This window comes from Mus pahari, chromosome 1 (assembly GCF_900095145.1).
Source record: "Mus pahari chromosome 1, PAHARI_EIJ_v1.1, whole genome shotgun sequence".
NCBI classification, from domain to species: Eukaryota; Metazoa; Chordata; class Mammalia; order Rodentia; family Muridae; genus Mus; species Mus pahari.
Window position 1 is genome coordinate 144956807 of NC_034590.1, and position 24360 is coordinate 144981166.

The window sequence follows — 24360 nt, forward strand, 5'->3', positions numbered from 1 at the left end:
AACTCAGAAATCCACCTGCCTCTGCCTCCCAAATGCTGGGATTAAAGGCATGCACCACCACCACCTGGAACACATTCTATTCTTAATTTCAACTTTATTATATGTTTCTGGCAAAACAAACTATCTCCTTAAATTGCCTAACTTCCTAAATTATTTGAATCATATCAGGAATTCTATAAAATATTTAAACAGCATTAGTTCATAAAAGTTCATCTTTGTGTTGATCTGCAGGAATTTCTATACAATAGGGTGGGCTAATATGTAGGAATCAGACATATCAGAGTGTAAGCAGAAAGAACCTTTCTTTGCCCAATGGCACCATGTCAGAAGAATGGGAAGTACAGCAATGATTAACATGAGAAGGCACAACAGAATCAAGAAGCAATCCTGGGACATAGTTTTCTGGGGCCATGCATTTCCAGGATTCACCTACTATAGCCATGAAAACTGGTGTGCCATCTACGGAGAGTTTAGTTGCCCACGGCAGTTTCTCTTGCATGGCAACTGGCTTCATATCCCAGTGCCTCACTGGAAAAGCCTTGGCTGGTTACAGAAGATGGCAGGATCTGGCTCCATATCTCCTGCCACATCCACTCCAGTAGTGAATTGTGTGACAGGCCCAAAAGCCTAGACGCAGTCCCGAGGAGAAAAGTTCACAGAAACTTAGTCTCCTGGAACCGTGGCATCCTATAAAAACGAATGCTCCAAATCTGTCCTTGCTTTCTCTCAATATTGTTTTACTATAAGTGCCTCTAAGGATTGATTTTGACATATAGCTAAGTTAGATTCTTCACCAGTCCTAGGCAGTCCTTGAGCCGACCCTGGGCATGGATAGCTGAGTCACTTGCCCTACACAGTAATTTACAATTAATTGTCTAGGAAGAAGGAAGGCTGTTGTCTAAGAAGGAACTAGAGTAATTACTTAGAATTATAGATAGCTGAGTTACACCCATACACAGGAATTTACAATGGCCTAGGGGGAAGGTGGAGTATACAATAGATTAGAATTGGAACTATGGTCAGGGCATTAAGCCCCTGCCCCTGTCTTTTAAGGTTAAGCTGACCTTAGGTGGGACTGCTTTTGATCCCAGTTGTTAACATTGATTTTTATTCCAGTTGGTTCCTGTTAGCTTTTTGCATTCGTTCCTCTGTTTTGTGTAAAAGTCACTTATAAGACTGGTGCTTGCTTTGAGACAAAATGCATTCAGATATGGCACTCCCTTATGTCCATGTCTGTTTGTCATCCTTTACATCTCCAACTCCTTGCCCACCTGTCTGGAACCTGGATTTTCTCCCGTGGATAAAGAGGGTGTCCTGACTGATGCCAGTCCCCAGTAATCCCCCAGTGCTAAGGACATCCTTGTAGATTCCAGTAGATTCCCACTGCACTAAGTTTCTACCTTGTCTCCTCAAATGCCTCCAATTCCACTTGTTTCTCCCAGTAATCTATCCCTCCATTCTCCTCCTCACCTGATCCTTCTTCTTCTCATTTCCACCTGCCCCAAGTCTACCCACCAAATCCATTCTCTTTCTCCTTCTAATGTGCCTAGTCTTACTGTCACTTTTGAAGCCTTGACAGACAGACAGACAGACAGTCCTTCATAACAACCTCCTTTCTGCTTCTCCCTCATCTGCCCCTCCTCCTTTTCTTTTCAGAAATGTTTAGACTCCTGAGAGGCCTGAACATTTCTGAAGGAACATTTCTGAAGAGAAAAGGAACTAGATAAGGAGAAGCTAGATAGGAGCAGGGAACTGGAAGGGGTGGAGGGAGTGGAAACTGCAGTCACTTTGTAATGTATTAAAGAAGAATAAAAATACTTTTAAGAAACAGAAAACCACTTATTAATAAGTTGGCTTTATTCCAGAAATACTACAGGGAAAATTTGACATATTCCAAGCCAATAAATGCAATACATGATCATATAAATGGACCAAAGGCAGTAATTACGTGAACATCAATAGATGGGAAAAGGACTTTCACAAAAGTCCAATATTTAATCAAGTAAAAGTCCTGCACAAACTTGGAATAGAAGGAACTTAACATACATGTGCACATGCACACACACATGTTTATAATCATGGAAAATATTGCAAGAATACTACATTTGAGACTGGGCATGGTTACTCTTTATAATATGTAAACTATGCCCGGAATTATTACTTTAGGATTAAAAAATCAGAATTAGATTAAAAGTTTAATAATAAAATTAAAATTGTGTGTTTGAATTTGTCGTCACTTTGTGTTGCAAGGAGAATTCAAAATACTCTATTATATATAGGGAATGAATGATCAATTCTGTGGATAATTTTTAATATCTTATATCACTTTAAATGTTTCCTCTTCCACTAATGCCAGAGAATACTGACATAAGTGACTTATTCAAAAGTGGCTGGTCCACATCGGTGTTGTGACAGGGGAAGTTTGAATTGAGACTAGTCACTAAGACATGTGTGATCTAAGCAACAAGATTGACTGTCCTTCTATAGCCTTGGTTCTAATGTATGAAATGTGTTATGTGTTCTTCAGACAGCATCATATCTGATATCACAGAATGGGCCAGTCCTCTTTTTTTTATCAGTATATTGGGATTTCATTACTGTAAATTGAAAGCAATTCTTTTCTTCAGAAAAAAAATCACATCAAAAATATATAAACTTAGATTAATTAAAAACAGTCACAAGATGAAGTATTCTCTTGATAGTCATAGATTTCACTAATGCAAATGAACCAACAAATGAACCAATAGCTTTTAAAAAAGATAATTAGGGAGGAAAATGCCAAGCAAGAAAATATTTTCACTTATAATAGCAAGAGACTTTCAGAAAGGTTTAAAAACATGTGAAAAGCTAAAGCTATATGTCACCGTCATATTTCCTAAGAATTGTTAAAATTTCCTCAGAAACCTCTTCCCTAGCATTTAATCCTGTTATAAAATCAAGATGACTGAAATCAGAAATAATCTTATGGTATGTGAGGTTGGAGATTTTGGGTACCAAATTTGCAACATCTTCTGGGTTAGACAAAAAATCTTTTAAACCAGTAAACATGGCAGTTGGAACCTTCATATCTTCCACATGGTATATAGGAGGAGTAGTCTGACAGAAAATGACAAAGAGCAATGTGTTAATAAAGAACTTAACAAATTCAACAAAACATTAACAAAAATAACAAACTTTTTATGGCTCATTCTCATCTGTGACAGGAAATCATTGATCTCAGTCTTTCTCAGGTAACAATCTTATTTTTATATATTTGCTTACTTTAGTTTTGTCACAGCTGCTGTCTATGAATTCTATGCTGCTTTCTTGCCAGAATCCTCCTCTCTCAGTATCCTGAGTCCTGAGGTCACTGCTATGTCCCACGCCCTATTATAGTGGTCTGTCACTCAAAGCTTGAAATAACACAAGTCCCAAGTTCTCTGAATCTGGATCTCTACATGTGAAATGACTCTATCAATAAGTGTCTGATAAATCCCACATAATTTTGTGAGATTCACATGATGTGTTAGACAGAACATTGTCACAGTATCACCGTACACAAAATACTGCTATACATTTTGATTCCTATAAAAGTTCTGTGTAGTCCCTCTTCCCAAGAAAAATGAAATATTCCAATGTCTTATTTAAAATCAAAGTTTAGATTTCTTAGACTACATATCTTTTGTAAGGGACAGATCATTAAACCAGGGAGAAGAGACTTACCTGATTGTAGTGTTGCATATTCAGAGATGGACTTCCCCAATCATAAGCCTGAAATACACCACTTCTAGTGGCCTAAAATACAGAGAAAATATACCATTAATTACAAAGACTTACATTATGACATAATCAACATTTATTGAGTTCTGTTGCCTCATTTTACAGTAATGACACATTGGCCCAGATAAATCCAGTACATTTTCTATCTTAATGATAGTAATGTAATGACTAATCAATGGCTACTAAATTTAAGTCCTAGAGATTTACACACTTTATGAGTAAGTATAAAAAGGATCTTGAAAATGTTTTTACTTTTATAACACCTCAAACAAAATATACTTTACAACCATTTTAATAATATTTAAACAGTATCAATTAATATGTATTTGACAGCAAGAAAAGTCAATAAGAAGCTGAGAAAATATTCATGAATGATAAAAATTTTGTTATTTATGCAGTGATGTATCGTTTTATGCTATATTTAGTTTTAGTAGTATGTAGCCCATCTCATCTTATATTTTTAATTATCTAATGTGTTTAACTATAAGAATCTAAATCAATGCTTATAAGAAGTATAAAATGTATAATCTCAAATTAGTACTTGTAAAAGTTACTTTACTACTCTATAATTCAAATGAATTAAAAATATACTTCAGAGTAATTTAGTTGCTCCTTGGATTAATATTTTATATAATAAAATTTGTACCCTTCATATATAATTTCATTTACATAATTGTTCTTTAATTTTACAAAATACAGGAGTCTTCAGAAAAGGTATTACTCGGTTGAATATTATTTATATCTAAACATAGAAAAACTTAAGAGATTATAATGATCAGGAGTAAATAACAGAAACCAATGTTAAGGGAGTTGCAGTATCCAGAATAGAATTTTGTCAACAAAGTAATTTAAAGCAAAATATCTCAGGATGTAAAACATTCTGATTTATTGATAATGGGATAATAGAATAAAAATTTTCATACCATTAAGACACATAACATGCAATGTGTAGAATTACGTGGTAGATCTTTGAACAGAATTAAAAAACAAAACAAAACAAAACAAAACAAAGAAACAAAAAACCTTCTAAGATGACTTGCTCCCTGTTTAGGTAGCTGTTTACCTCTTGTCAAATGACATGAGTACAATCACCTGGTGCTATCCACAATTTTTTGGCTGACAAATAGGAGAATATGTAGGTATATAAGTTATTGAAGTTTATTCATAAACCTCAAGGGCACTTAAATTTTCATCTTCAATCCGTTCTGGGAAATTATTTAGTAAAGTTGATACTACTTAGATATCTGATGCATGTACATAGATTTGCTAATTGGAATAGAAAGCCATTCTCTTTTAGGATAAAATGACCATTCTGCTTTTCTGACATTTTATTTTATTTTTTTTACAATTTTTTTATGCACCAGTAAGTCCCTGTAATCTATCACTTGGGAATTGAATACCCTGATCACAAAGCCAACTGGAGAAAGATTTTTTGAAACTTACAAAGGAGGAGAGTCTCAAAATTAAAAGGAAGGAAAAAGACATATTTTTACCTGACCATAATGTATAAGAATTTGAGTTGATGATTCTGCTAGACTGTGTGTTATGTACACATCAACACGGCTCTAGGATAAAATAAAATACAACGTACATTTGTTAGTATTTAATTTCCTTTCATAGAAACAATTTCTTTCAAAAGAGTGAGGCTGTATTACTTCCATATAAAAAGAACAGTGGTTTTTGCAAAGAACCCACATTCAATTCTGAGAACTCTTATGGAGGCTCACAACCACCAGTAGCTTCAGTTCACGGGCATTCTATGACCCCTATGTGCATCAGAATGTGGACAGACATGCATACAAGTAAAATACTCACATACACAAAGTAAAAGATAAAAGCTATTTATGTCCAGTTTATAATGAAAGTCTTGATTTTGACTGCAGTATAGAATCTAAATATTATTGTTACAATAAGAAATGTTTTCCTTTTCATTATTTTAAGACAAAATACAATTGCATCATTTTCAGTTTCTCTGCCCTCCAATGTTACCACTTATACTCCTTTACACTCTCTAAAATTTATGAACTATAAAACATTGTTACACATTCCTAATATATAAATACAACCTTCACAAGCCATATAATAGTACTTGCATGTTTATGATTTCAGGGCTCACCACTGAGTTTTGTTAAGTAGTAATAGTACTCACACCAAAAGTTTGGTGTGAGCTTCTCACGAGAGTTGACTCTAGTATTTTTTTTAACAATACATACATATTTTGTATGTTTTGATGTTAAGTTATTCAAAGGATGTGATTTGCTATGAAGTTAGAAGATTTAGAAAAGCTTAGATGTTAAAAAATCTAATCATTTACTTCTCAAGTATTAAAGAATTTCTTTTTGTTACTAGAAGACATATTCTATGTGGTAGATTATGTGGAGCTCTCCTCAATTCTGGAGCACAAGTGCTGAACTGGGTGAGCAGTTACTTGATGAATGACAGCAGATGCATTCACTGAACCGAGTAGAAGAAAAGATGAAAATCATCCATCCTGATCCCCAGCTCTTTACTCATAATTGGTGGACAGCAGACCTGTGCTCTCATGGTGAGAACTTAGAACTGTATGCAAATCAAACCTTGATTTTCATATGTACCAGACTAAATGAATTAAAATTAATTTACCAGATACAGATGTTATCTTAGCAAAACACACACACACACCAATGACAGATTTGAAAGAAAACAACGCCTACCGTATTTAATTGCTCTGGAGAATATCCAGTCAGTGAGCTCAGTACAGTAGCACACCCAGCATCGACCAAGTTAATATCACACACACTTGGAGACAGTCTACTGAAAGCTTTGGTAGGGAAGAATTCTTTTTCACCAAAAAGAAGCTGAAATTGACAAATGTGAAGAGCACCTCTTAGTGTGAAAAAATGTTTTGTCTGATAGAAGCATGATGTTTACAGAAAGTGAGACTTAAGATAAAGCTACTGTGTGTTACTGAATGGTGGACTGGCTTAGGTCATTGATTATGATATTCACTACATGATTGAATGAAATGTGTTAGATTTATTTTTAATCAGTTGAAATTGAATGAAAAATTCTGAGATTCCTGAACATCATGGGGTGACAGCAATTTTTCTGTTTCTTTGTTGCAAAGGGCTTACTCAGGGTTAATGCCTGGTGGACCTATTAAACTAAACTCAGTATAGAAATGGCTATATTTTGAAGTATGCTTAGCATAAAATGAAAACATGTCCACACATAAATGAGCAAACCAGAAAAAAACACTGAAAACTCTGTCAATGGTGGTATACAAATTAACTGAATGTCTTACATTTACACAAGAGATTACAGTTCTCTCACAGAAGAGGTTCCTATAAAGCTACACCATAGATGAACTAACGATATTTACAACAACTGAGATAGCAAAGACAGGGGACCCCAAAGCACATGAATCCATCTAGGTGAAATGACTAAGATCAACAACTTTAGTAGACACACTGGTGATTCGAGATGCTGTGGGAAGGAGACAGCGGCAGCTTCACGTAGAAATGATGTCAGATATTGAAACACACACACAAAATACATACAAAACAGGAGTTCACGAAGAGTGCATATTAGACTGTGAGAGAGTGTTACATGGAAACTATGACTCTAACTACATGAGTGTTAATGTTGCACATCTGTTACCCAACAATAACTCCCAGCTTTTTAATTTTTTAAACAAAGGAGATTTGGAAAAGTCCAAGGCAGCTGAAGTTTCCATCCAAGGAGAAGGAAGTAAAATTCAAAGATCTTTATAGAGTCTACTCTATGTTTCAGCTCTCTATGAACTGCACATGTAGTTGAGGAGACAAATTCAAGGCAAGGCAATGGAACTGGAAAGACTCAGGAGTACTGAAGGTTTGAGATAAGACTGTGTCCAAGCAGCACAGTAATCAAATGTTTATCAATGATGAGACTGTAAGTAGCCTAGAGTGCAAAATTAGATTTCTGAATCCTTATATTCTGGCATTCTGTATTTACTAGTAGAATGATATGGGAATACTTTGTGGTACTAAAGCCAGTGACACAAATAAAATAGGGCTATGGATTTTTGACAAATTATATCTTTACTAATTTAAAAATGAATAATCTAAGTAGTTCTGCCTCTGTTTGAAGACGGTGATAGAGCCGGGCATGGTGGCGCATGCCTTTAATCCCAAAACTTGGGAGGCAGAGGCAGGTGGATTTCTGAGTTCAAGGCCAGCCTGGTCTACAAAGTAAGTTCCAGGACAGCCAGGGCTATACAGAGAAACCCTGTCTTGAAAAACCTACATTAGGAAATATTCCAAAAATATTATCTGGTACAAAGTGGTCATCCCTAAAATTATGTACATACATACAAGCAACACTCAATGAATTTAGTATGTTCATGAGTGTATAATGGTGATACTGAAAGAGACAGTCATGAATTTGAAAGGGAGGGGACACAGAGGATTTGGAAGAGAATAGGAAGGAATGGAAATGATGTAGATATAGTGCTAATGTATAAAATTGTCAAAAACAAAAAAATTATTATGAAGCAGATAAAATATTAAAAATATATAGATAAAAGAAAAATACATCCATCCTAAGGAAAGAACATTGGACAAAGTTCAGGCTGCTCAACTTTGAGGTGAGACTTTCTGCAGCCATCAAGAGAGGAGGTGTGGGTGAGTGAGCACAAGACTGTACTGGTAGATCTCTTCCTTAGCAATCTTGTTTTGAAAAGTATAAGTATACCACCACTTTGACTTCATCACAAACCTTGAAAGCTTTTGGAGTGAAATAAGCTGGAAGGCGCCCAGAACCTTTGACATATTTAACAGTACGAACTGGAGCTAGTAAAATGCTGAATTTAATCTTTTCAGCCAGTTCTTGATTTGTTGAAAATGCCCCTAGAGCTGAAAGGAATAATACATATGAATATAAACATGTACTATGAAGTTGCTGTTCCCCCTTCTTAATATTTTCTGCATAGATATGTTTTTTCCCACAGAGATTATGTTTGCTTTTTGCAGACATTTAAACTTGTTCCTGAAGATTTCTCTTAATTTACTCATCTCTTCAATTTGCATCTCCCCCCACCACTTAGTGTAAATGATGCTGTTTATGACTTACCATTAGAAAAAGACAGTCTGGAAGAGGAAAACTACTCTGCTCTTTAAGAGATCTCTCTAATAACTTCTGGAATTCTGTTACTTTGGCATTTTCTTCTCTGGGCTGCTGTACTTTATTTTGTTTTGTATTCTCACCAATGTGAAGCTTATTTACATTTATTAAAGACTTACAGATGGCCTTAGAGTTTTTTGACTGCTGGCTCACATATTTGAGACTGACCATAATTAAGGATCAGCTCAGCACTTTAAAAAAAATATCTTCTCTGTCTCTTGGAAGAGACACCTACGCAAAGTATCACACATTGATTTTAATGACCTCTAGATTTTTAATGATCTACCTTCACATGTCCTACCTGTAGCATCGCCAGCCCATTCATGCAGGTGCACACCTATATTCAAATCTACTTATCTATCTGCAATCATTCTGTCTGTCACATTATAAATTCGACAAATGGATACATTAGTTAGAAATATCTTCCTTGACCATCTGTCCTTGGTCATATTTGTTCTTTGAAAACATATTCTTTGTACGAAACCCAAATCAATCAAATCTGTGTGAGAGCTGAATAAGACAGTGGAAACAGATTCATAAAGCATTTTCAAAGAAAATGGACACTCCAATTTTCAATATGTATAATGCCATTTGAGAAAGAACACACACACACACTCACTCACACACACACACACACACACACACACACACACACACACACCTCACACACACTTATTAGTCTCAGAACTTCTAGGTATAGAGAATCCTAGGAGTACTTCACATATGTACTTCATTTAAATATTTTATGCATTAGAGACTGTGATTTCAACATTTTTCATTTTAAAACAGGCTACAGTTGTTATCATCTGTCTGAGCTTCTCGGTGTTTTACAAAGTGTTGTAAATTATATGAATATATTTGTTCTTCAGCATACAACTTCAACATTGTTCTTTCTTGCATACCGATTAGGGTTCCTTGAGAATGGCCAATATAGTAAATCTGCTTTTGTCCTGTTTTCTCCAGAATGAAATTAATGATGGCTGTAAGGTCATATGTTATCATCTCATCATAACTGCAAGAAAACAGAATGGAGAAAAAGTGATTTAGTTACTAACCAGTAACTAAATAATTTCTGTTTTAAATGATGTTTCTATGTGATCTATGTGAAAGGCAGCATGGTTTACAAAGTCTTGGCAATTATCAATTACTATCCATGTGGTCGCTATGCTATCACCTTATGATCACCATTTCTTTGTGATCACAAATTTCTCATGACATTTGTCAACAGTTATATACATTGCACAGAATTGAGATAGCTTTGCTATGTGCTTAGTGAATGAATTGTTAGACTTAATTCAGAGCACTTTTGCTTTAGAGCCAATTTTCTAAAAATTCTAGGTTCATCATATGAGCATTATATGATTTAGGATTGGGAAGTAGGTTGCCAAATCTCTGTCAAGGTCCCACGGGGTTGGGAGGGAGGGAGGGAGGGAGGGAGGGAGGGAGAGAGAGAGAGAGAGAGAGAGAGAGAGAGAGAGAGAGAGAGAGAGATTGCTAGAGGTATAAAGATGAATACATAAAGGAAGTCAATTAAACAAATTAATGAGATAATATTCTACTACTCTGTGACACAAGATAGTTATATGTACAATTATCCGTACAATTAACTTTCTCTCTTCTCACATGCCTATCAGTCTTTCCTCTAACAAATTATTAACAGTATCAGCTGAGGAGGAAGTTCATTGAGAAGTAACTGAGGAGTGAGTCTGATCCACAGGACACACCTTTAAAACAAAAGCCAAGTGTGACATTGACTACCTGAAATCCCAACAATGCAGGAGAAGAAATAAATAATTTGGCTGAGCACTCAGCCTACTCTACTTAGAGATTCCCAAGTCAGACAGACAAATTGTGTCTAAGGCATGATACTTGAATTTGTGCTCTGATCCTCATATGAATGAATATACATGTTTCATACACAAAATCATGTCCACACACAAAAATCGGAATACACACTTAAACAAAAATTAATTGAGAATGGTTGTAGGCAAATGTCTGTTTTCTAAATCATTTTAAAAAATATATCAAATTTACTTCAACTGAACAATTTTATACAGACATCAGTGAGCCCTTTGATAAGACTCAGTGAGCAAAGGCACTTGTTATCAAGCTGGTTGTAGTGACTTTATTCCCAGGATCAACGTGGATAAAGGATATAGCAAATTTGCTTAAGTTGTTTCCTGGCCTCTCCTAACATAAACTGAAGCATTTACACACACACACACACACACACACACACACACACACACACACACACACACACACAGCATAATTTTAAAATTAACTGATCGATTAGTAGACTAATATTTCAAGAGGACTATAATGACAATTTTATTATAATTATTAGGTATAGTAATCATAATACCAAGGTCCAAACTGTATTACCCAAATCATTCTTCTAAAATCATTCTAAGTGAAATGCCTTCAATCCAGATCCACAAAATTATTTAACCATTAAACTATTTGACATTCTTTTAACACAAAAGTAGAAATCACATGGAATTGTTCCCTACCTAAAAGCCCAGAATTCTTTAGAATCTGGGTTGAGGGTCACATGTTTCTTTGCCCAGGTACTTCCTCTGTTGTTTCCCAACCACACGTCATACCCAGCATCTGCTAGGATGAAGGCCAGGCTGTTGTCAGGAGGATTGGAAACCCATACACCAGCAGTTGAAAACAAGCCAGGGACACAAAGTACTACCATCTTTGGGGCTGCAAAAACAATCATGAAAATGCTTTACACCATTAGAGTCTACTGACAATGTAAGCAAGAAAATCAAATATTCATAATGGAACCAAATGATTTTGAAACTAACATACAGGGATGTGCTAAGACTTCATTTCACTTATGTCAGTAAGTCAATCAAGATGGAACTGCACACACAAAAAAGAGTTGTTTCTACCGGATCTTGATCTCCTTCCTACCACACCCTCATCAACCATAAATTTTCTTATATCTGTTAATCTTTTAGATTTTATAGTTTGTAGTTATTTAAAAGGAATGGTTTATACCTTCTAAAATCCAAGAGGCAAATGTTCAAAAATACTAATTGCTAAACATCCAAAGATTAATATTGTTTCTTTTAAAATTCACTGGACTCTAAGAACATCAAGGGCATAGGTGGATATGAGGAATGAACCAAGTATATATATTACCATCTGGAATATAAACTATGAATACTCACAACAGGAAACCAAGGGCTCTCCCAGATGCAGTGCTTGAAAAGTATTTAGGGGCTCAGCTCCCTCTGTTGAAGCACATCCTGTCCTCACAGTGGCCAATGAAAGCTAGTTTCCTTTAAGCCCCTGTTGTAGTCATGGGCACCAAGGATCTCCAATTCCTCTTTTGAAATTACTCACTTTGGAGGTAACTATTTAAGTCATAGCTTAGCATGTCCTTGCCTCAGGGTGCTGACGGCTTCAGTATTTATCTCACCCAGATCATACCTGAATTATTAGCATTATCCTTCCCATGTGGAATTCGGTTAATTGGAAGAATATAACCATCATCAGTCACAGTCTCATATTCTTCACTTGGATATTCCCAGTGTTTAATAATCTCACTCTACAAGAGAAAACAGACAATAGTGATTTTCATGAATCTTTTTTTATACTTAATCATTTCTCATGATCTTTAAAATAGAATTATTTCTTCTTGGTATTAAGTCATCATTCTGGTCACTGTTCAGATCGCAAGAGATGCAATAATTTAGAAAGGATGAAATAAACTAATAGAGATAAAGCCAATGCATTTAATTTTATTAGTGATAAGAATATCTTAGAAAATTGTAAATAGATCTACCTGAATACCCAGCTATACCACTCTTGGGCAAATACCCAACAGATGCCCCAGCATGCCACAAGGGCACATGTTACACGATGTTCATAGCAGACTTAATTACGATAGCCAAAAGTTGGAAACAACCCAGATGTCTCACAAATGGAAGAATGGATACAGAAAATGTGGTTAATTTACACTCAGATCCAAAAGACATGTGTGGTATATACTCACTAATAAGTGGATATTAGCCAAAAAAGTATAGAATACCCAGGACACAACACAGAGGACAGAAGATTAACAAGCTGAAGGATACAAGTGGGGAGGAAAGCAGTTATGGGGATAGAGGGAGGGAGGGGCCTATGTGGGAGAGGAGACAGAGACGGGAGGAGTGGAACATGATCAAGTATTGGGGGGTGAACAGGACTGAGGGCCAGCAGAAAGAATGGAAACAGGCAACCTCAGGAGGCAAGAGGTTGGGCAGACCCTCCAGAATGTAGCAGACCTGGGAGGTGAGAGACTCTCAGGACTCAAAATCAGGGACCTTGAATGAAGTCCCACAGTGCGGAGTGGGAGCTTGTAGAAACCACCTCTAGTGGTAGGACAAGTGGAGGGATGGTTTTGCCAACCCACAGTCAAAAGCTCTGACCCAGTATTGTGCCTGTCTGAAGGAACTGCAGGGACAAAAATGGAAAAGAATATTAGAGAAATGAGGTTCAGTGACAGGGCCAGATTGGGATCCAGCTCAAGCAGAGGCCAGGGAATCTGACACTGCTACTGATGCTGCAGTGTGCTTGCAGACAAGGGCCTAGCATGGCTGTTTTCTGAGAAGCCCAACAAACAGCTGAAAGAGTCAGATGCAGGTACCAGCACACAACTAATATACTGGACCGAAGCCTGGGACCACTGTGGCTGAATTAGAAAAAAGCTGGAAGAAGATAAAAGAGAAGGGTGCGCCCCATGCAAATACCAGAAGCCTCAACTGATCTTACTGCTGAGATCTCTCCAACACTGAGACACAAACCAGCTGATATGAGGCCTCCAATACAGATACAGCAGAGGTTTGCCTGTTCTGGCCTCACTGAGAGAAGATGTACCTAACCCTCCAGAGACTTGAGGCTCTACGAGGTGGGGCGGTCTGGTGGGGTGTGGTGGGGCTGGGAGCATCCTCTTGGAGATGGAGCTGGGGGAGGAGGTATGGAATGGGGAGCGGTCAGGGGGTGCACACCAGGATGGGGATAAAGCCAGGACTATAAAAAAATAATTAAAGAATTTAAAAATAAATGAAAAAGGAATAGCTTACAACATTCATTTTAGATTCAGGATTCTTGTTTGGTCCAAATAAACAAAATATTTTTCCAAGTACATGGATAAAGCACATTGTTCTCAGCAGCCACAGCATTTTAAACCTGCAGGGAAATAGTTATTTTCATGAAGGAGCCAAAGACATGGTACTATGTATCTCATTTTATTGTATAAATATTATGTCCATATGTAACCTTCCTTCATTGAAAATTTTCATATTATATAATAACAACCTTAGATGAACTCAAAAACTTTTAAATAAATACAGCAGAAAACTATGGGACAAAGAGTAGCTTAGATATAATTAAAGGTCAGCTTAGATATAATTAAAATTGACAATATGTTTTATAAAATCTGTCTGTGTCTTAGCTGTTCCTAAAAGCAAAACAATCCTAACTAATTTGCTGATAAGTCCTCACTGATGCCTAGTTGAGATTTACCCTAAAGTACTACGATTAGTATATAATTTGTTGGTTAATGATTTAAAGAAATTACTTATTCAAAGGCCTTTAGATTATTTGCATCAGAGTGAGCATAGGAGGAAAGGTTAAAAATTGATAGCAGAGATGAATGAAAAGCCAGGCGAAAGGATTTCCACATGTTGAAGGTATACATTCTAAGGAGTCCTGTCTAGCCACCATAGCTTTCCTTACCTTCATTCATAACTATGTATAGTACATGTATTCCACCACTGTTCTTTGAATTTCTAAAGTATGTGTTTAAAAAAATCATGAGACATAAACATCTCTTTTCCATTCCCGCTAAGCCTTATTTTAAAGTGCTATTTGAAAACAAAGTTTTAATAATCACAAATTTGCCAGTTTAGGTGAACCCAATAGATAGCGTCCCTTTTCTTCTTCTAAGCACAGGATATGGCTTCTTGTCTTTCTTTCATTTCACTTTATTTTATTATTCAATTCCCTAATATCAAGATACCAAGTAAGGTAAAAAAGAGATATGTATTAGACAAATAGTCTTAGTAATAAAATCAGTATTATAAATGCTAACCTTCATGTTTTGCCCATTCTCTAAATAACATCTAAATAACAGCTGGCTGTTTAATAGTGAACCAAAAGTAATACAACTCATAGAGTATCATACTCACTGTTACCAAATATAATTAATTTGATATCTTGTAGTCCAAATAAAATTTTAATTCTCTCTTCTTTTCCATCCTGTTCACTATAAATATAGCATGAATGTATTTTTTGGATGACCTTTTCTAGAAATGGACAGTGCCTACTTTAACCATGAACTTGGATGCTTGTCAAATCAGATATCAAGTGTTGCAAACCTTTCACAACTGACATGGTTTCTTAGCTCTGGGCTCATCACTTGTCAATACCCTCCTCTACAACTTCAACCTTAGTGTGAAGAATGAAGTTTTCTTTAGATTTTAAGCTGTATTTTCCTCAAAATAGTAATTATAACCATATTTCCTTACTGAGTAATTTGAAATCTGAGATATATAGTACAGAATGTATCAAGTAATAGATGGCGATTATAAACAATGCCACTTTAAAGACATTTCCCCCTGTAACTCACTTAAGAGCAACATGTGTAAAAAAATGGGAGATGATATCTTCAGTATAAAAATGAGAAAGTATGAATAGCAAGGATATTTTAAAACATTCAGAAATTTCTAACCCCATATTTCCCCCCCCCTCCTCAAATCTGGCATATTGATAGCATGGGATGCATGTGGAACTACTTGAATGTGACTTGTGTCCCAGGGTCTATTGCTGGGAGGTTGGTGTTCAGAGTTAAAGTGCAAATACAGTGGAATCTTTTGCAAATGAAACCTTGTTGGAATTACTATGTCAGGAGGACCTCACCATTAAATGGATCCATGCTGTATCTCAGAAGTAGGTCAGGTATGGGTGGAAGTGATGATTCCAAAGCACATTTTGTTATACAAAAAGCAAAATGGACATCTGGCTTGTCTCTCTCACTTGATTCCTAGATGTCCATGTGACCCCCTTCTCCACACACTTCTTACTGTGTTATGTTGCCTGGCATTTTGCAGCCCCCACAACTGAGACCCACCATTTTTCTAAAATCTACAGAAGACTGAGCCACATGGACCCATTTTATGATGCATCCACTGTGTAGTGTTTTCTTTCAGACTCAGAAATTGGGCAAGATCATTGTTCAAATCTATTCTAAATAAATAATCTTTCTTACAGTAAATATCGTAAGCTCAACTACAGCCACTTGTAAACTACATGTGGCAACCAATGGTTTATAAAAGTATTAAATAAAAATTTAAGTAAAATGTACTGTCTCACAAGATAGTTCTACTATTATTAACGTTTCTGTGTTACCTTAAAACTCTATCTATAGGAGCATCTCTGTAAGTTTGTTTCACAGGTTATCTCTTGGTGCATTCTCTCTGTGTTTCTAATCTCTGCAATTAGAATCTTTAATATCTGCTCATAGCCATTGACTTTGGAATTTCTAGTTTTTACAAACTACTTACTCCTGGATTATCATTCTTCATAAGACTCTCTTCCTTGTTTATTTGTGCTATTTTGAAGCTACTTTTTCATTGACATTTTCACCGACTGTTAACCAGAGTATAGATTTATAGTTGGTCTACTCCAGTGTTGTTCTTTAATCTAATTAAAAGTTTTTACAATGTGAAGCATTCTACCTTATTTGTGAAGTGTTTTTTTTTTTTTTATTCTATAATATGTAGCTTTATATGGCTCTATTTTCTCTTTCTTTTTCTTTAGTCCTTCCCTATTATATAGGAAAAGCTCCAGACCAAAAGGGACCCCAACGCTTGCAGAACAGAGACCCAAAAGTAGAGTAGGGAATACGAGTATGAATGAATATTTGATCACAGTGGAAATATACTATTTTTTTTTTTTTATTAATTCATTCAGGGAACTACAGTTAAGATACTGGCCCAACTGCTGCAGACAGGCCGGTAGTTAAACCAGTTAAGGACAAAAATCAATTTTACCATGGAGCAATCAGAATCGAAAGGGAAAAAAAGTTTGTTTCTGTCAGTCTTTAAGCATATGTTGTCTGGCAGAGGCCTAAAGGTCTCAGATAAATCCTTACACTTGGCTTGGGAAAATGCGAATACCTTGTGCCAAGACTTGATCAGACCAATCCATAAGACAGGTTCCCTACAAGATTATATTAAACCACGTATAGGTAACTCACCAGCCGTAATTCAGGGATTAGTTTACGCCGCAGCAGCGAAAGGGGAAAAATTCAGCGCCTATGTCAGAAGTACTTACAGGAATGAAAAGTGTTCCCCAGGGAATGAAATGACATGTTTCTGGGGTGGAAAGCTGGCGCACCTGAGAAAAGATTGTAGGAATTGCTCAGGAAACAAAAAGAGCACTCCTCCAGGCTCCTGCCCACGTTGTGGCAAAGGAAGGCACTGGAAAAATGAATGTAAATCAAGGTTCCATAAGGTTGGAACCCTGCTCACTAAAGAAGCAGGAAAGGTTAGCGAGTCAAAAAACTAAATAGGGGGCCTCCTCTCAGCCCCAGAAAAAGAGGCACATAGTCAAGAGGGTGGTAAAGAATCCACTCCTCTGAATCCGGAGGCCCTGGAATTTACTATCCACCATTTACTTAGAGCTACCCCGGGGAGTGCAGGGTTAGATCTGGCAGCCTTAACAGATGTTATAATTTTTAGTTGGGATGGTATGCATCTCATCTCCACTTCAGTGTCCGGTACCTTGCCACCAGGAACTGTAGGTCTTATCATAGGACACAGCTCGAACTATAAGAGTAACTTTGAGGTGGTCCCTAGAGTTGTGGATTCTGATGCTTTAGGTAAAATTAAAAGTTATGTTTGAAGTACAAAAAGAGACTTCATAAAGGTCAAAATATAGATCAATTCTTAGTGTTACCTTATTTACAACTTCCCAATCCTACATTGTGCCAAAAATTCATAGATAAGGGTTTTTTGAAAGTTAGGAAATCATCTCCTCAAACACGGTGTTTTTGTTGGTTGCAGAAAGTTGAGAGAAGGCAGAGAAGGTTTTGCAGATGGCTGTAAAATGTTTAAATAAATTGGAATTTTTGGATGTTTGCCAGAAGCTTTTAGAGAATTTTGGGTTTTAAACTTGGCTTGATAAAAGGAAAGGAAAAAAAAAATGGATTTTGAAACTCTCCCAGGGACAGAGTCAACTCCAGAGACATCCGACCTTCACTCTGGCACCTACAGGAGAAGTTCTCTCTCTTTGTATTGTCCATGTTTGGTGCACCAATTTTCCACGTGTCAATTCATGTATGTTTTTGTCTCATTGTCTAAATGAGTGACTGTTCTGTGTTTCATGTTAAAAAAAAAATGGCTAAAACTTTATCTGCTGACTCAGTCTCAGTTTGCACAGCGAATCCTGAGAGGCCCACAGCTTAGCCAAGAATCAAGCACAGCAGGAGAGCCCCTGCGGAGAAACTGTTAAGAAAAAGAGAGTCTGTGAACTCCTAGTTTTAAGGCAAAAAAGCTGATAGTTGGATTTTCCCTACAACATTCTTGTGATTATTGTGTTTAGCAAGTGACAAAGTGCTTTTTATCTTAAAATTATAACTAGAAAAAATAAAATTCTGTGGTCTAAATTTATAAGATTCATGTAGCCGCTTCATTTGNTTTTTGACTGGTCTTAAGGGTGTAAAAATGCTCTGCATGGCTTTATCATAGAGTATTAGCTTATAAGTTATTGGCTTTAACTAAAAAGTTATAACATTGGTAACAAAAAAGTTAGCTTTAAAATGTTAAGTCAGGGTTAGAGTCATTTTAAACATGTGCCATAAAGCGGGTCAAAAAACTAGGCCTCTAAAAATACTTCTAATTGAGATAGTATTTAACATGATTCTTTTCCTAAAAAGTAGAATTAGAGATAAGATTTAAAACAATGTCTCTTTAATAAAGCATTAAAATTTGCACTGTTATGCATTCATAGGTATAAATTGGCAGCCAAACTTTGTAAAGTGATAGTGATGTTTCTAACATTCACTTCAAAGATGATAAAGTGTTTTAAAATTGGGTTTTGCTTTCCCAAAATTGTAGATATATTCTAATATTACAAAAGAAACTTAAATTCTTGGGCAAATGGATGTATCTGGAGGATATCATCCTTAGTGAGGTAACCCAATCACAAAAGAAGTCACTAGATATGCACTCACTGATAAGCGGATATTAGCCCAGGAACTTAGAATACCCAAGATACATTTTGCAAAACACAAGAAAACCAAGAAGGATGACCATCATGTGGATATGTCATTCCTCCTTAGAATAAGGAACAAAATACCCATGTAAGGATATAGGTACAGAGACAAAATTTAGAGCTAAGATGAAAGGATGGACTATCCAGAGACTACCCCATCCATGGATCCATCCCATCATCAGCCACCAAACCCAGACACTATTGCACATGCCAGCAAGATTCTGCTGAAGGGACCCTGATATAGCGGCCTCTTGTGAGGCTATGCCAGTGCCTGGCAAACACAGAAGTGGATGCTCACAGTCAGCTTTTGGATGGAACACAGGGCCCCCAAAGGAGGAGCTAGAGAAAGTACTCAAGGAGCTGTAGGGGGCTGCAACCCTGTAGGTTCAACAACAATATGAACTAACCAGTACCCCCTGAGCTCGNGTCTCTAGCTGCATATGTAGCAGNAGATGGCCTAATTGGCCATCATTGGGAAGAGAGGCCCCTTGGTCTTGTAAACTTTATATGACCCAGCACAGGGGAAGGCCAGGGCCAAGTTGTGGGAGTGGGTGGGTAGGGGAGCAGGGGTGGGGGGGCAGGGTATAAGGAACTTTCGGGATCCTTTATTTACATTTGAAATGTAAATAAAGAAAATAGTAATAATAAAAAAAGAATGTAAAAAAAAAAAAAAAGATTAACCAGGAAGAAAAACGCACCTCTCTGCAGTAAAACTAGGATTATTAAGGAGGCAGGAGACATTAAGTCCTCTCAAAAGAGAGTTCTGTGGTTTATTGCAGGAAAAAGAAAAGCACATTCTTGTTGCTTTTATTATTTCTGGATACATGGAAAATAGTTTCCTGACAACAAACTTACTTAACATTGGAATACTATTTAGTTATTAGTAAAATAGAAGTAAGATATCCTGCCTATTAAAATAAGTGATATTGTGCTACTTAAATTCTTAACAGAACCTCATTGTGTTGTTTCCCTCTTTTTTATTAAATTATTTCATTCATTTATATTCCAGAAATTGCTATCCCTCCTGGTCCCCACTGCCCAAGTTCTTCACCCAATCCCCTCCTCTGTTCCACCTTGGAAGGGAACTCCCGCACTTACCCCCACCTGTATCCCTCTTCTCTGAAGCAAAAAGGTTTACAAGAAATGCTCCCACTAAGGCCATACAAGGCAGTCTTGTCACATAACTCTCGTATTAGACCATAGTATAGTTTCATATAAATAAAATAAACTAGCAATGTGAGGTTAGACATTCTCAGCTCCAGTGTCATCCATGCTACACAGTGACCTCTCCAACTTTAGAGGAAAACATTAAAGTCTCTCTTTCATGCACCCATTAAACTCATTTTGTTCACCTAGGAATACTTGGATATACTAAATACACTTCAACACTAAATAAATTAATTCCATTTAATAGTGGCATTAAAAATTAAAGCAATTGAGCTAGTGATGCAACTTGTTATCCCAGTATTCAGAAAGTTAAGGGAAGAGAATTATAAGTTCTGGACCCTACATATGGCTCTGAAGACACTAAACTTTTCAGTTGGATAAGTTTAAGTCTTAGATGTTTCAATCCATATTTCTCAGTTGTGATAAAAGTGACACCATTGCCCTGTATCACTCACTGCCTTTAGTCAGACTTAACTAATTTAGCCAAGAACATGGCATAACTGGAAATTCTTGGGCAAATGGATATAACTGAGCTTTGTCCCTCTTACAATGAGGACAGATTTTTAGACATAAGAGAAATTTAAGCTTCTTGTCACATCTCCATCTCTGTTTATTTATTTAAACTAGAAAACATATTATATGTATTTATTTAATCCATTTTACCCAATATGTCACTTAAACATTGTTTGTTATATATCTTCTATCATTATCTATAAAATGATTTTTAACACAAATGTGCTTTTCCTGGAGCACATCTCAACTTGACCTTGTCATGTTTTGATGACTCAGTAGCCACAAAGATTAGTTTCTACCAAAACCAACAATTTTTGAATTTTCAAAAGGGATGGGAGGTTGTGGTTTTGAGATTTTCTGATTCTTTTTTTTTTTTTTTTGCTAGCTTTGAATAACAGGACATGTAGTGAGTGTATCTGTGGAGGAAGACACATGAACTTAAATAACCATGGAATATTTCCAAGTACCTGAGTAAATATTGATTTTTGGGTGACATGTACATAAGTAAGTTTGAAGTTGACGCAATTGGTGTTCTTTAACATCAATTGTATTGTTTTTCCACCAGCTTGAGGTTATATTTCTCCAGTTGAATGACTTGCTCATTTCATAGTCCTTCTGCCAACTTGAGAGACTAATGTCTATAATTTTCTTAAATTTGTATCCTAAAAATTTAAATCCATACATCAACATTAAAAATTTAGTATTATCAAAATTGCCAACCAATTCAAAACATGCTGGTCAGTTCCTCATAAAGACTGCCTAGCAGGCTTTCACTGAATGTCATGTTGAAAGCAAAGCCAATAACCTCCTTACACTGTAACCATGCTTTATCCCATCTTCAACTATGTCCAACATAATGAGTAGAATGTTCCCAAGGATAAATTAATGGCAATTATGAACAAAATATTATGTCAAAATGAAACAGTTGCCAATTCCATTTTTGAAAAGCATTGTTACTTATTTAGTTTATTAATGAAATAAAGTATTTCAAATCATAAAAACACAGTTCTATTTCTATCCACTACTGATTAATTACGTTCAAAATACTGAATTTTGAAATGTGCATATTCTTTTATATATGTACAATGTAAGATAACTTTGAAATGAAACTTAAGTTTTTTCCATAGAGCGAAAATATTTTCTCCATCACTACAGAAAGGATCACTATAAAATTTGTAAGTTCTTAACTACTCGACGTTTTTTGAGGTCATTTCTACATATTTTAAATGTACGCATTTTAATAATATTAAGAACAATATGTTATTTCAATATAATACAAGTAACTACATCACCTAAAATTATGTCTTTGTTATACAAATTGTCATTTAAGGGAGATAGTAAGGTTTACATGTTGAAATAGAAGTGTTCTATTCAATAGAGTGTTAAAGAGATAACTTGAATATTACTCCATTTTATGCAATTGTTTTTAGTTTCAGCAATCTTTCACATGTCCATAAAGAAGACACAGGGGTAAAGTGTCAACCTCAGACATTGCTCTGCTCAATAATTTTGATGATGGTGAATAAGTCAGCTAATAAAAGTTTATATCTTAAGGGATCATTGAGAAATTACTTCGGATAATGTTTTTCTCTTTGTGCTGTACATGTTCAGCGAGCTCTGTAAAATACATGGGGATTTCAGTTCTAATAAATTTGGAGTAAAATTCATCCCTTCCATTGTTCCACAACTACCTCCACTACTACCAACAAAGTTAAATGCCATTCTTTGTTTTAATATGGAATTATTCCATTGCAACTCCTCTTTTTTGAGAGTCTTTTACACTTGATCTTAGCCAAAAGGCTGAGAAGCAATTTTGTGAGTCTTTTTAACAACATTTCTCTACTCAAATGTACCACATGTATTAACCTACCATGTTTTTTTTTTTCTGATGCTCATTATTATTATTGTTGTTGTTGTTATTTAATCTATTTTAAAATCTAGTAATTATCCCCCTCTTATTTCCTGGCCCGCAGGACAAGTTATTCCTTGGGTCTTGAGGGGGATTATGAACCTGAGGTGAAATGGGAATAAGAGAAAGAGAAGGAGACCATGCATCTGCTTTTGTCATAGTCCATTTAATGAGGAAAAAGGCTCAAGTTTTATAGCATACAGAGAGGGGTTAGGGAGTGTTCAAAAGAGGCAGAGTGAAAGACAAATGGGGGAAGCTAATTGCAAGTTTGAAACTTTCAGTGATTTATCTCAGAGCCTTGGCATCAGTGCCCCAGAATGTAGGGTGGCTTATCTTGAAGCCGGGGTCCTCCTTACATCCCAAGGCGACATATCGGGGTCTCCAACACTCTTAGCCTGCCCACCTAGATTACCTCATGTCATTCCCTTCCCCTTCTCTCACTGTCTCCAAGAGGATTTTTCCCCAAACTCCACCGGACCTCCCCACTCCCCGGGGTCTCAAGTCTCTCCAGGGTTAGGTGCATCTTCTCTCACTGAGGTCAGATCAGGCAGTCTTCTGTATATGTGTTGGTAACATCATATCAGTAGTGTTTGCTGCCTGGTTGGTGGCTATGAAATACAGATTCTTAGTCTCCTGATGTTCTTTATGGGCAGTGAAAAATGAACTGGGAAGAGATTCTGTTTTCTTTTCCATCATGAGAGCTGGTTGTCTCTGACGTCATTGCTTTTTAGCTTTTTACTTTCCTTCAGCCACATAAAAATATAAATAAAAAAGTTGACAATTTACAATGCTCAGAATACATATGCAAATGACTTAATAACTCAGATCATAAAAATGAATTTCAGTGACTAGATCTAAAAAGGTATTAATCACAGTATCAACCGGGCAAGAAAGGGTTCTCATATAGTATGTTTGGTAGTTGAGAAATATTTACTCAAATAAGTTTATTTGGTACTGTCATGGAATAGTTACATGAGCTAAAATTTGAGAACAATGAAAAATTAATATTGTTAAAAATTGAGGAAGGACAAAAATAAGAAATATGATTAACAAAACTAGAAATTCATAATCACAGACATGGTAAATACTGTGGAGTTCTAGGAAGGTAGTCACAAGGAACAGGCAGGAGCAGATGAATTTTGAAACATAAATCTAGAACAGAAACAAAGAAAAGGTCTGTTAAGGGACCTAATAACTTTCAACTCATGTTATAATTGTTATATTACATATAAATTACATATGTATGTTTTAGTACAAGTATATTAGTTTGAAATCTATTCATGGTTAGTTTAAACTAGTGTTTCCTTTTGTAGTTCTTAAGTAGTATTGTTTGTAATATTGTCTACATGGTTTACAAACTTTTCTAGGTATTTTATTATGTTTTCTTAGATTCATGTTTTTGTGGCTATTTTTAAAGGTCTACACCAAAATTCATGGTGAATTATATCTGTATTGTAATATATTAAAATTTAGGATATATACAGGTTAATTAGGTCATGAGAGTTCTGCAACCTTGAATAGACTTTTCCTATTATGAATTAATGAATGTATTGGTCACATTTGTACAATAATCTCCTGCTAGCTTGTGTCTCTGA

At 36.0% G+C, this 24360-nt stretch overlaps 2 protein-coding genes across 2 annotated transcripts in view; both read right to left on the reverse strand.

Annotated features, from left to right (window-relative positions):
* Positions 1-24360, reverse strand: part of Rnls (renalase, FAD dependent amine oxidase) — a 626870-nt gene that overhangs the window by 300913 nt on the left and 301597 nt on the right. The window lies entirely within an intron of this gene.
* Positions 2854-14081, reverse strand: LOC110317969 (tear acid lipase-like protein). Its single transcript, XM_021192762.1, has 9 exons — positions 13983-14081; positions 12349-12466; positions 11415-11613; positions 9804-9913; positions 8497-8633; positions 6453-6596; positions 5253-5324; positions 3703-3774; positions 2854-3096 (listed from the first exon to the last, which is right to left on the reverse strand). The coding sequence occupies exons 1-9, from the start codon at positions 14079-14081 to the stop codon at positions 2854-2856; spliced, it is 1194 nt and encodes a 397-aa protein (XP_021048421.1).

Coding starts and splice junctions, on each gene's coding strand:
- LOC110317969 (XM_021192762.1), bottom strand. CDS start 14,081: ATGCTGTGGCTGCTGAGAACAATGTGCTTTATCCATGTACTTGGAAAA. Junction 12,467..13,982: donor CTGAATCTAAAATGAATGTT/GTAAGCTATTCC, acceptor TTTCTCTTGTAG/AGTGAGATTATTAAACACTG. Junction 9,914..11,414: donor AAAGAATTCTGGGCTTTTAG/GTAGGGAACAAT, acceptor GTTTTCTTGCAG/TTATGATGAGATGATAACAT.